At 33.3% G+C, this 14716-nt stretch overlaps 2 protein-coding genes across 3 annotated transcripts in view; both read left to right on the top strand.

Moving 5' to 3' along the window:
• The window catches only part of LOC132724979 (amine sulfotransferase-like), a 131120-nt gene that overhangs the window by 93131 nt on the left and 23273 nt on the right, over positions 1-14716 (top strand). The window lies entirely within an intron of this gene.
• LOC132724977 (mRNA-capping enzyme-like) overlaps positions 1-14716 on the top strand; it is a 49681-nt gene that overhangs the window by 23152 nt on the left and 11813 nt on the right. For both annotated transcript variants that reach the window (XM_060709965.1, XM_060709964.1), the window contains 4 exons: positions 5751-5837; positions 6630-6733; positions 12453-12556; positions 14321-14409. In XM_060709965.1, coding sequence (XP_060565948.1) covers positions 5751-5837; positions 6630-6733; positions 12453-12556; positions 14321-14409 — 384 coding nt within the window. The remainder of the gene's footprint in view (positions 1-5750; positions 5838-6629; positions 6734-12452; positions 12557-14320; positions 14410-14716) is intronic.

Raw genomic sequence — 14716 nt, 5'->3', positions numbered from 1 at the left:
TTTGTGAAATAAGATTTTATTGATCGTGAAACAAGTTCGGTTCAATATTCTCGTTTTGACAATGTTATAAAAATAATACAGTGTTTAGGCCCTGGTGCACTTATGGGGAAAAGAGATGTTAAATCGGCCTTCAATCTCTGCCCTGTACAACCTGACGATTTCGATTGATTAGGTGTCAAATTTGATTGCAAGTATTGGATTCAAAAAATGCTTCTGCAACATTCCTTCACTGAGCTGTTTCTCAATATGCAAACTCGTCGACCATTATTTAGATGATTTTGTCTTTGCCGGAAAAGCCGGAACAGAGGATTGCACAAATCTCATGTTGGATTTTGAGTACATCTGTAAAGATATGATTATTCCTATAATGAAGATAAATCAGACGGCCCTAATACAATCCCTACTTATTTAAGCATAGAGATTGATTCTTTAAAGATGAAAAGAAGAGTTCCCTTTGACAAAATAAATCAAGCAAAATCATTTTTATTAGACACCCTGGTAAAACCTTAAATTAAATTGTGAACTGCAATCAATTCTTGGCATTTTAATTTTTTTCACGAAAACAAAACCAGCAGGTCGTACCTTTAACTGTAGATTATACGCTGCACAGTGTCAGGCCAAGAGATCTTACCATTATGTTCGCTTGAATAAAGATGACAAGGAAGATATTGGAACTTGGCTGCAATTTCTTGATCATTGTAATGGTGTGTCAATATAGTGTAAGCACTCCCTTGTTGGTTATCTCTATGTCAGGCATGGTGGGGGATGGTTCGCCCTCAGATTTTGGGATGCTGGATTTGTCCTACATAGTGAAAACGGATTGTTATTGGTTGTTTAGGATGTTAGCTTTGTCGATTGACTCTGCGTATAACTTGCCCTTGTCTTTCAGCGGTGAAACCCTGCAGTTGTCCCTTCTCAACGATTTGATGTAATATGTGAACTTTTTTTGCTTTGATGGCTGTTCTGAAGCTGGATCGTTGGCATCGATTACGTCTCTTAAGTATCGCCAATATTCTTGTCGTTCTTTCTTTTGTGTTTTTCTTTTGGCCTGATGGTATTGCCGCCTATCCTTGAGGGAACCGGTTGATTTGAACTTGGATAGTAGCTTGTTTCTTTTTCGATGGAGTGACTTTACTGTTTTAGTGATCATGGTGTATGTACCTTGTTGCCCGAGATGGTCTTGGAGGGAATGTACCTTGTGACTAACGACTTCAACTAACTCTCAAAAAGCTTCCAAGAATGGTCGCCCGAGCTGTTGACTGTGTCTTCAGGGAACTTTGGAAAATATGACATAAGTTCAGCTTTGAAGCTTTCAAAGTCAGCTGTTCTGTATTGAAGGACATCCCTTGGAGGCTTACGAATGGGGTGGAGACTTGACTCTATGAACACTGCGTCATGGTCGGCTATTCCAGGAAGGACTTTGCAACAGTTAATGAGAAACTGGTTATTGGTGAAGAAGAGGGCGAGGCAGGATTCCGTATACTCGGCTGTTCGTGTAGGTTTGTCAACAATCTGGACAAGGAGGACATCTTTCATAATATCTAAAAGTTGCTGGCATTGCTTCATGGGTGTGGCTTGTAGCTGTAGACACTCGTTGACCCAGTCTATGTCTGCAAGGTTAAAGTCACCGCCCAACCATAAGTGCGCACCCCTGGGTATCCGCTAAAGGCAGATGTCAGCATGTCAAGGTATTCAGGGGCTGTCTTGAATGGAGGCTTGTAAAAAGCACCAACATACAGGTCCCGGTCTCCTTTAACCTTAATTTTGCACCATACCACCTCATATTCACCTGGTGGGTTAAGCTCCGCAGGCTCATCACTTGTGTAAGTGTCGGAAAGAAGCAAGAAAACCCCGCCTCCCTGTGATCCATCTTGGCAGTCGCGCCGGTATGATTAAAAGTGTGGTGGAAAGACTTCAGAGGAGTTAATGCTGCTGTTCAGTCAGGATTCAGTGCCAATAATGATGCCGGCTTCTGTGGAGGCGATCATGTTCTCGAGCTGAGCCTTCTTTCCTGGGCTTTTTATAGACTGGCAGTTAATATTCAGTACTCTTAGTGGCAGGTCATACCATTTCTCTTGTTGGCTACCTAAAGTGGTGCTATGGAGTCTGCGATGCGGCGAATGATCTCTCTGTCAATATTTAAGGTATCGCAACAAACACTAGGTTTGCCCACCCACTAACAAGCTTTACTACAAATAGCACATGGAAACTTGGGCTTTCTAGGACCAGGGTTCGGTTCAATGTCTGCCAACAATAGGAAGCAAAGATAAAGAAGAATAAGCCTGTTATCACAAACTGGGCCTTTCGCTTTCCCCATGTGTATCTTTGTACAAGTGGAAAACTGAATAGATAGACTGTTAAGATTTAGAATAATCGATGATATTCTGACATAGGAACAGATTTTGTTTATTTCTAGAAAAATTCCATTATACCGGTGCCTCATATTTCCGTGGTACTTACCTGTTTAACACAGACAACAAAAATTTGAAAAATAAAATTATATGGAAAATACGTTGACTATTGTAAGAAAGACATTTTATCTCAATTACATCATAGTTTATTCCATTAAATGTATAAGCTATTATGTACATACCATGACAATCAACACCGACCTGCTGCATGGTGAGTAAAGTTGTGTTCTCATATTTCCATGGCAATTACATTTTTACAGTTTGAAAAGCAAACCAAGATAAATCTTTTTTTTAATACATCTATACCTAGACCCGTCCGAAAGTAGGGATTTTCTCTATGGCATTTATCAAAATCTCAACGGTTGTTTAAAAAGACCATTGCCTTAAAAGGTATGAAAGCTAACAATAAATTGGTGAAATAATTTACTTTTTTTTCTTAATCTGAATAAAGTGATAAATTTAAACAGTCGTATTTGTTACATTTTGATAAAAATACAATAGGAAAGTGAAAGCAAAACTCCTGGCAGGTATGTGAATTCTAGGAGACACTTGAGACTGATAATGCCTAATACTTTGAAATTATTGGTACCACGGAAATATGAGGCACCAGTATACACGTATTACAAGAACCAGTTTTTAAAAACATACTTCTTCTAAACAAATGATTACGATAAATTGGTTTCCGAGCAGTTTCCGGTCTAAAATCGCCGCACTTTTAAACAAATAAAATAAAAGAAGGAGTATTAAACTTTGACACAACAAAGTCGGGAACGTGTCCAGCTTTACCATGTTTTCAATGTTGCTCTTTGACTTTTCTTTTTATTTGAATATAGGCCTGAATGTTACACCTTTTTTAACTTATATTCAAAATTTCATAGCAGTTTTCGGACCTTTTTTATTTTGAATATAATTCAGTACAAGTATGAATGGTTGAAATGATTATAACAAAGAAATAGAACTTCCCAACCTTTTACGTGTCGTCTGCAAATATGTTGTTCAAAGGTATTAATTTACCTGGAATGGGGTCTCAGTGATTGCGCATGGGCATTCAAATTAGAAATTCCTCAGGTGTTGCTTAGTTTTAAATAACGCAAGATTTCAGTAAGGTAACTTTAAACAGGAAAAGCTTCATGAGATATAAATCCCTGTACTAGTTGCAAAGAAAACAAATGTCTCTCTGATCCCTTGAAGTACCATAGATGCCCTAGTGGTAAAAATAGCTGAAAACTGCTAAGGACCGGAAACTGCTAGCAAACCAATAGTCCATTTGTCATATATTTCCGCGATGCTAATATAAATTGTTTTATAAATAAACATGTTAAATTAAAATGCTATAGAAAAGTCGAACATTTTGATAGTTTTTGTTGACATTACCCTAATTGTATTGGTTGAAAATTATACGCTAGTTTACCCTTAGTTTACAGTACTTATTGCATTTTGAAACAAGAAGGTAAATAAACGGTGATTGCAATCATAATACTAATATTTTTTATATTAAATTATGCAAAGCCTATGACCAAGAAAGTCGTTTGGTTTTTCATGCACCACTTCCGTTTTCACTTGAAATGCCTCAACGATTATTATTAAGCAGAAAAGTTGAGATTTTTCCGTTATCAGAATATATTTATTTAATTGTTTTATTTGTTTTCCTTTTTAAATAAACACGTGTAGTCTATAGTCGTGCAAGCCAATTTAATACCTGGACCCATTTTTGATTTCCCCGTATCAGCAGGAATATTATGTGACTTTACTCTTTAAAACCATGTTTTAACAAGCAGACACTTTATATGTAAGTAGGGAAAGCCTATGCACTCAGATAAAAAAATGATGTCTTTTTTTAATTGATATTTTTCCTTTAAAGTTACCATTTGCCGATGATTCAGTATTTCATGCACCTCTTCTGTTTTTAATCGGAATACCACAACGATTATTCTTTAGCAAAAAAGCTACTGTTCTGTTACCAAAATACCCCGAAGGTTATCATTGAGTTACATTAAAAACAATGGCACCCAACTAGAAATGACACTGAAAATTTTGCTGATAGGTATAGAAATGTATTTATTTAATTCATTTTTGTTTTTACTTTATTTTCTTTTAAATATACATTTGTAGTCTAGCCAGGCAAGCAAAAGTAATGTAAAATTAAAGACTTCCCCGTATAACAGTAAATAAAATGTTGCTTTTTTCGGTTTGATGTCTTAAAAAAATGAGTAGACTACATTATTAATGCTTTAATGTACAAACTGAATGGGGTATGAATATCGGTGATGTGGTTTTATTGTGAATTAATTTGGAAGCATCCATTACTGTTTAAATTTACCTTTTAATTTATCGATTTTCTTCCTTCTTGGAAATGATAAAAAAATGCCAGTTTTACTTTTACTGATTGAATGTAGAAAAAACAAATTTATAGAATATCTTGTGACTGTGTGACTGAATTATCTTTCTTCAAAATGGCGGCTCCCACAATTAGCAAACGTCTTTTATTTTTATTTTTTGGACTTCTTAGTAATTATACAATTATACAAGTTGCTTATAGGATATAAAGGAGAATATAACCTGAACTTTCTTTGTTTTGGAAGGAAATGAATCTCAATATTTGATTAACGCGATACTATGTTTTAGATGTTATGCAAAACACTCATTATAATATTTATGTGTAACACAATTGATATTGGATGCCTCCATATACTGTATTTGATACAGGACAAGTAATAGAAAGAGCATCGAAACACGAGGCCATCTGATTTGTTTGGTTTAAACATATTTATTTAAGCTCGATTGCGAAACAAGTTCTTGCAACTTATATTAATCACTTTCGAGTCTGCTTCCTGGAACCAACCAGTACTGGTGTCATATGAAGAAACATGGTCGTGACCCGAGTAGGGCTAGAACCCATGATCTCTGGGTTGAGAGGCAGACACCTTAACCATTAGGCCACTGCTCCGCTTATCTGATTTGTTTGATGGGGCGTAGCCCTAGAGTATTAATCACATTGCCGAGTGTTTTGATGTTCTTTCTCTTTCGTATTATTGACAAACATGAAAACACGTTCCCTGTTATTACAATATGAAACCTCAGAAAAAAGTAACAAATGAACAAACATCTGAATATGATATTTCTATCGCTTTCCCTTTCTCTGCCGTTACAATAAGTAAACCACAGCAAAGATGAGCCAATCAATAGGCATGCTCTAGAGTGCGGGTAAATAACACCTGCACTCCAGTTAACGCACTGTGCTTGTATATGTATACAATTTAAAACAGAAAGGTACCCAAACTATGATACAAATAGAATCACAATATATAGATACATGTAAATGAAAATTTCAACTTTCAGTTTCAGGAGTAAACATTGTAACGCCACTCAACCTTGATCCACCAAATTACTGGTTAAAATGTCCTCAGAAGGGAGATATTATAATCGGTAAGTGAATACTTGCAGTAAGCTATAAGAGTTTTTTCTCCGCACATTGAGAACATGACCTGACCTCCAGAATTGGGATTTTTTATGATGTTTCAATAAAACAAACTGTTTTTAAACTTCTTTTATATTCCACTCATTATCACATATTTCAACACGGAACATACAAAATTACTATTTTCTTTGATGTAGTACAATTAAATGTAACAAAGTGACAAAAATTTTACTTATTTTAATAATTGTTTCTTCAATGGGGAGATTTTTTCCTAAAAACAAAAACAAAACAAAAACATATTTTTTGGCATTGGGGACATGACCCAATATATCGGTCATCAAAACGGGCCAGAAAAAACCCTGCCTGCTGAATATGCTAAAAGTGTATAAAGCGAAAGTGAAAAAAATGTAATATTGTATGAAAAAGAAATATGTTAGCATACTTCTTGAGTAAATTGTGCATGCACAGACTATCATTAATAAATGATTAAAACCTACTTAGAATATCAGCATAATATTTTGCTTCGGAATGTTTTATTCTGTTTACGCACATTTTACAAGTGTAAAATTTCCTTGTTAATTTATCGTTCATGTAAAGTAAGTTCTAGCATTGAACTGAATTATTGCAAAATGTAAACTTACCTTGAATGCCACTTAAAAGTGATTCATTCCAAATTAATGCTCATACTAACATGTTATTATATTCATAATTAAGTACAGTGTATATGGTATACGATTTGATAAGAATTATTATACATGTATGTCAAATAAAGATACTAGTATTCAATAAATTTGTTTCAGACAAATTTATTCCATTCAAGACACCGCTGGACAGTAAATTTGTCATTGATCTTGAAAACAGATTCGACTTTGATGAGTTGTTAAAGTCATTAGAGAATCCTGAGGTCAGTTTATTTATTATGTTTAAAACTTCAACTACTGTCGTTATAAACAAATACCTGATTTTTTTTTAAAATGAAATCTAAAGTTAGTCAGTCAACACTATGAGAAACTGGTCATGTTTGGTTCTAGCTGGTTAAGGATTGGGACAAGGTAGGTAAGGCAGTTAACTTGCTAAATTTTCATTTATTCTTGTATTGTCTTGGCTTAAAATGTAGACGACAATTGTGAATGCTTACATTTTTTTGTCTTGGTTAATGTTAAACTTGCTCATGTGAAATTTGATTTTGAAACAAATTATTTCACTTTCAATTCCCGGGAAAATCAGTACTGATATTAAATAAGAAAGTTGTGACACCGCTCGAATTTATGCTTCTCTGTGTTTAAGGCAGACACTTTAATCTGTTGTCAATGCGGTTGCCTTTTGCTTTTTGCAAACTTGTAACTTGATCATAACTTTTTTAAGTTCTTAATGTATTGACTTCATACTTGGCCACATCAACCCTTGGCACAAGACCCTTATGTCGACCAGACTAACATTGACCTTAATTCATAAATGACCATAAAACTTCAAGGTTAAATATCTAAATTTTGCTCTCTTTTTTGCCGAATTTTATGATTCCCGAAGGGAGAGCATATAGTCGCAGCCATGTCCTTCTGTCCGTCCGTCGTCTTGTGCTCTTGTGAGCATAAACCCTAAGAGATGATTTTTTTTAAAAACTTTACACAGTGGTAGAGGACATTAAGGCGAAAGCAGTGTCAAAGAACCATTACTCTAACAATTTAACCAAAGGTCATTAACTTGACATTGCCGGTCAAGGTCATTTAAAGGTCAAGAGTTTCCGCTGATAATCTTGAAAAGTACTCATCACAAAGTCTTCATATTTCACATAGTGATTTGTCATTTCTAGATGATCCAAATTGAATTTGGGGTCAAAAGGTCAAATGTCAAGGTCACAAGGTGCTTGAATTGTTTTATGATGTCTGCTTATTATCTTGAAAGATTTTTAACCAGCAGATGAACTGTATTGCTTTTGGGGTCATTAGTTCAAATGTCACGGTCAAAGGGGCCTTAAATGTCAGAATGGTTCCGCTTATTATCTTGAAAACTAGTTATCACAAAGTCTTTATATTTCACATACTGATTGGTCATAACTAGAAAGTGACCCTATTGATTTGGGGTCACTTGGTCAAGGTCCAGGTCACAGGGTTCTTGAAAGTTATTATGGTTTCTGTTTATAATCTTGAAAGCTATTTATCACAAAGTATTCTTATCATATTTCTAATATTGATTGGTCTTAACTATTGACCCTATTGATTTTGGGTCACTAGTTCAAATGTCAAGGTCACAGGGGCCTTAAATTTCAGGATGGTTTCCGCTCATTATCTTCAAAACTATTTAACACAAAGTTATTATTTTCTTTTTTCAACAATTGAACTCTTCTATGTACCCATTTATGGCAAGTTTCTACAACAAAATTACCAATAATAAGAGTCAAGGGCTAGAAAGGGGGCATATGTGTCGGATTTGATTCATTTGTAGAAAAAACAAAACGTGTGACCAAACAGACATGTAGAATAATTAAGATATGACCTTGACATTTAAATAACCTTGACTGTCAAATGATTGAATTTCGATTATATCGCCTTAACATTTATGGAAATAATACAAATAAGTGTGACTAGACAGACCTCTTAAAATAAAAAAAAATAACTTTTTTTCTTTAATTTTTTTAAAGACTTGTTTAAGCTAATATTTTTTTTACTCTTAGAAAAAGTAAAAAAGTCGAATGTGCCCCTGACAAGCGCTTGCTCATGTTATATAAATCGTTTCATAGCATTGTCATATAAAAATAATTAAGGTTGAAAATAAAACCTACCGACAATAAAATACATAAACAATAAGGAAACCCCTCGATACATCTAATCTATCGTCCCGCTCTCAATACTTAAATAAGTGAAACTGATTACCTGCTGCCAATTGTGTTAGCATCTAATTAAAAAAAAAAATAAAGTTAAACATACAAGGTGATATTTGCTTTTTAAGTACCTTAGGGTGTCTGTTACAAAACTTTTTGAAAAGAAAGGATTACTTTTTGGATTCAGTTTTCATAATATTACATCTTTTGCGGACTGTGTGGGTAGGGAACGGATGTTACAAAGATATATGTTAAGTCTGAATATCTTAAAGGTTATAAAAGAAATTGTATTATTTCTCTTTATTTTATTTAAATATTATGTATTCTTGTAAATGTTACAAAACAAATTCAGAAAATTCAACTAAGATTTAAAATTATTTGCTTTAAATTTTCAGTATTTTTCCTGCAAATGAAATTTTCAATCATGATAGAAATAAAGAAAAAAAAACAAGCCTTTAGGATAGGTACACCAAATCATACTTAAGTCAAATATGCAAACACATATTATATAAACAGTAAAAATTATATCACTTTCTTATGAAACTTTGAAACTCTCATTACTAAATAGACATTTTAAGGTTATTCATGTGGAATGTTAGCAGCATTATCCAAAGATGTCATTATGATTCAGTGTCATAAGCTCATTATTGGCGACGCCGGTGAGGGTCGTCGGCTCTTATGGAATGCTTTTTTGACCCATGGTAGGAGATATTATTATTAGCAGTTAAATGTCATGTTGTGTTAAATACCTTTTGATTCGTAAAAATCAAGTAAACAAACATGTTGTTATATTTGTATTTAATAACTTTATGTAAAAAGCATGTGCATTGTGATATTGTTGTTATGCCCCGGGCATATAGTAATTGAACCGTCTGTCTGTCCGTACGAGGTTAACCTAAAACAGCAAGTTTGATTTTTCTTAAGTAGTACCTATACCAATGGCTTCATACTTAACACACTTGCTTTTCAACACAATATACATGATCTGGGCAAGTTATGGCTTTCATTTTTACCAAGTTATTGCCCTTTTCAGCACTTAGAAAATGAAGAAATGGTTAACTTAACACGGCCAGTTGATATATCTAAAACCTGTGCCATCCATTTTCCCAATTATCTCCCTTTTTATCACTTTGAAAAAAGGAGCTTGTAATGTTAACCTATTCCGGCAAGTTGGATTTATCTTTAATTTCTCCTAATTACTTTATTTATTTAAGGATATCTTTTATATTTGGTAGATTAATACATTTAATAGTCCACGTCGCATCCTTGTATTGAGATAGGGATCATTTGGGTGAAGTGACCAGTGCTAAAATAGATTTTTACACTTTTTTATACAGGCTTTGTTGATGTTTTTTTCACCAATGTCCCATACTTACATGGAACATACCTAATGTGTAGTCTTTAAGTTCGGTCGGAGTTTGGGATCGCTGGGTTCAAGTTAAGGTCTTGCATTTACATGTATATATGATAATGTTGAATATTTTTTAACTTCATCATAAGTCATAGAAATGACTTGCGAACTTATATTTTTCACAATAACAAAACGCTATGACTCTGTCAAGTTATATGTTATATGTGTTTACATTTTTTAATTTTTTTCCGTCCTAATTGAATTGTTAAATATTTTAATATTGTTTTTGACAAGAATTTGAGCCGGGGGCATTTGTGTTTAACAAGTACCAATGTTAGTAGGATTTCAAATGTTTAATAGAAGCTGGGAATTATTAATGTTATGTGCATACATGTATATCTTAGTATAAGGATATGATGAGACTTATAATATTTCTGTATTTAAAGAGTTACAGTTATGACATAGTTATAAAAGGGTTGAGACTTGCATTAAAGTTTATAAATGATAATACATGTTCTTATAAGTCTACAGGTTATAGGTTTATACCCAGTGTTAGCTGGCTAATAATAGTATCTGTATTAAAGTTAAAGGGATATTGTAAAGGATGACTTAGCCTTGATGTTTGTGGTTTATTTTTTGAACTTTGAGATTTGGCAGGTTACATAATGACCTATCCAGAATTGAGATTAAATAAGTATCCATTACTAGTAATCACAGGGTCCATGGTGCAATTCCACCGGTCGGTTGCATGACAATATAGATATATATTCCACACTCACTGGGCTAGTAGGTTAATTCTGGTCTTTTTAAGGGAAGAAAATGTCCTTAAACTTAGATCAAGCTATATAATTTATAAAGTCTCAAAAATATCATATTCTGAATAGTTATTTTGATTTTTCCTAAGATGCGCATAGTGTTAACAGGACAGCTCCTGTTTTATCTTTTTGTAATAGGAGGACACCGGTCTCAAGCTTCAGGTCTCGGGCAGAGTCAACCCAACGGAGACTTTTCATTGAGTAGATTGTTGCTTGCACTTGAATTTATGGACAAAATTTTGTTATGGGTGATTTGTGCCACATGAAAATCGACAAAGTACAAAAAGTAACCAGGCGCCTGAAAGAACATAAATATACAAAAAAGTGGTTCGTTTGGTGTATTTTCGGTGCCCCCTGATGCAAAATACAACATGGCACAAATCAGCTTTCATAAAATTTCTATCTAGAAAAATTGTTAGTTTTTTTATCGGCACAGATAATTAGATATTGTACATGTATTAACTCAGTTATGTTCATTTTTAAATTGGCCATATATAAATAATCGCACAACCAATAACTGTCTAAGCCTTTTGTAGTAAAGATAATTATACAATTGTTATTTTAATTAAGACAATGAGTATGTAAGTTTTTCGTTTTCTTATTTGTATTAATTAAGCATAAATCGACCTGTTAATTAAGACATCTACAAGTATCTGTCATGGTTTAGAACTGTTCACTATTTAGTTGGGGAGTGTAAGAAGCCAGATAGCGCAATTTCTACAGCCGCAGTACATTATTCTGTGGGTCACGGGTTCGAGTTCTGGTCAAGCTGCACGTTTTTCTCATCCTGTGACTGCATTTTACCAAGAGTTTAATTGATTATGCTCTGTAAACATCAGAAATTCGGTAACAAATATCAATACATTGGGGGAAAGATGTTATGGTTTAGAATAGATATATTGTAGCTGGTCGGATAGCTCAGTTGGTCTTCTGACAGCTATGGGGTTGAGTCACGGTCAGACAGTTTCAGTCAGGGTTTAGAAGGGGGTTTTCAACTGACACATGTTTTATTAATTTAACAGGCTTTTTTAAATTGTAAATGGACAAAGGCAGTATTGTATGCATAATACTTTAGGATCTACCAAAGGCATTTGATACAGTTGATCGCACTATACTGCACATGAAACTTCAAGCATCTGCCATAGGTAATGACATTCTTACATGGTCCAAAACTTATCTCTGATTTTTAGACAGAAGCTGGTGGATGTGGCTGGTACAAGTTCTACTACTGTTCCAAGTGCCTATGGTATTTTTTGGGTAATGCTATCATAAAAAACTTTTTGGCACATTTGCTTGATAGTAAGTTCTTTGAACAGACACAAAAAGTAATTGTAAATGCAATATAGTTTTTGAAAAAGCCTGCATTACATGTATTATTTTGAAAAATTGGCCCATTTGCTGTACAACAGGCATGATGCACTTTTCCAAGATAAAATTACTGAAATACTCAGTTTGAAACAACACATTTTTTTTCCAACAGTAAATAAAACCTGAAGGCAGCTGTAAGAGAAATCAATTGAAAGAGAGAGAGAGAGAAATATACTGGTAATGGCAAGAATTTTTTTTGAAACAATTTTTTATTGTAAGATCTTTCTTTTTTTATTGGACAAACATCAATGGCATATGTTTCATATTACAGAGAAATCTAGGCCTTGTGGTGGATCTGACAAATACTAACAAGTATTATGACAGTAATGCAGTGATGGCGACGGGGTGTGAATATGTGAAGATACAATGCATAGGGTATGATCTATGTAATTATGGATGAGATGAATAAAATTTGAACAAAAAATTATCTCAGACTGTTAATGCTTGTTTGTGTATCGGTACATGATTATTATTCCCTTCCCTACTAAATATTTTAATGGCCTCACTTGACAAAACCATTTATCATTTTAAGCGGAAAATTTCAAAATGAATATTAGCTTAATAGTGAACAGTGCTGGCCATGATTGGATGGCACAGATGTGACGGCTGATCTTGGTCTGTACTTGCCACATGGGTAGAATCTGTTGTCACTTGCAGGCTATGGGTTAATATATCAATTAGTCAAACAATTTATCTTGTTCCAGACTTTAGTTGTATCAAGATAGTAAAAAAGCTGGTATGTTAAAGGAACATTTTTCAAATATTATATTTAAAAGCTTAAAAAACATTTGCATATAATATTTGTACAGTAAGAACTTTTAACATTTCTGTAAGAATTACAATTTAGAAAAAGGTACACATAGCTGTAATAAACAATTATAAATTAATTTTACTCACAATTAGTATCTTTTAACATGTCAGACATTTTGTTGTATAGCGTTTAATAAAATGTGAATTATATTTCTTATGGACAAGATATAGTTTCATACTGTTAAGTTCTTGTAGAAAGATTCCATGAGTGTTTATACTATCGGCACGTTAGTTACTTATCAAATAAGTATTATATATCCTTAAGCCAATAATTGTAAAAATCAAACTAATTTGCCAAAGATTTGATATCTGCGTTTCTTCGAAACTTTAACCTTGTACAATATTTTTGAGATAAAAAATATGTTCACAGATTTCTAGCGACTTAAAAGTTCCAATAATTCTTTTCCAGAAAGAAAGCATTTAGTGATTGAAATGTTCTGTGCTATCAGTACAATTGATTAAAATGCATTTCGGATTATTCTTCAATTTTCATTTATATAAGTTATCCCCTGTCGGTATTATATTATGAACGATTAATTACGGAACTGTTTATATCTATTGTCAATGTTTGATTTTATATTCCACGGAATGTCATGTTCAACTAAAATTTCCCATAAGCGATGAATGTATGCTTTTTATTACTTATTTATTGTTTCTAAGTATGTTATAAATTTCTTTGTTGAAGTTTGATTCTTTTATGAGTAAAGGAGATAAGACAGTATTAACCCTAGCTTTGATTGATTTGTCAAATCTTAAGACGAATTTCCAGAATTGCGGTATAGCATTTCGTAGCGTATAGATTTTGGATAGCCAATTTGATTTATGTCTAAGTTTCGAAAGAATAAGATGTTCACTGATCTCGTCATTTGCATCAATAGTATCATTTACAAAAATTATGTAAGAATTCATACAATTATGAAAATATAAAGATTTTATATTCCATACAATTTGTTTATTACTCCCGTTAGGAATATCAAAGAAGTGTTTTGGCTACTTTTTATTAATATTTGATATAATCAGTTCTTAAGAAGTTCTTTGTAGAAATCAAATAAAGTATGATAGTCTTTTGGTAAACTTGAGATAGATTTCATGTAAAAAGCTAAAAATTCTTGCCGAATTTGTATAAGAAATAACCTCTAGCTCTTCTATTTTCCGAAACAAAAGAAATGAGTATAATGTCACTTTAATGCTTACTTGGCAAAGTGTGATTGTAAATATAAAAAATAAAGAGCATTAACAAAACACAAGTAATTTCCCCGCCGTCAAACACACTGTCCGCATCCTCAATGAAATAATTCCATAGAATCATTATTAATTCATTATTTTCAGCCATGGAGCAACTCCCTCAAAAGAACAGACTGCGCAATTTATACAGATTTGTGATAGATTTATCGAGCGGAAACCTAATAAAATAATAGGTATATTTATAAACATATCACTGGTAAAATGATAGTTGATAAAGTTTTGTGAATTTTATCTTGATTCCTGATATTTAAATCCAACGAGCTTACGTAATGTCGGTGGTTCTACTCAGGTGCCCGCTAGTGCCTTGCTCTTCATCTACCAGTAAAGCTGAAAGTCGCCATATGACCTGTACAATATTGTTGCGATGTAAAACCCAACCAAAAGGAAAAAGGAAAAAATAATGATACTGTAACTTAAGAACTTGTCTAATTACATTTAGTTGAAGGTCAGAAATGATAACTATTAGTTAGGCCAATAAAA

This window comes from Ruditapes philippinarum, unplaced genomic scaffold (assembly GCF_026571515.1).
Source record: "Ruditapes philippinarum isolate M1 unplaced genomic scaffold, ASM2657151v2 ctg732_1_1_1_1, whole genome shotgun sequence".
Classification (NCBI taxonomy): Eukaryota; Metazoa; Mollusca; class Bivalvia; order Venerida; family Veneridae; genus Ruditapes; species Ruditapes philippinarum.
The sequence above is the reverse complement of the archived record's forward strand: the minus strand, read 5'-3'. Positions and strand labels throughout refer to the sequence as shown.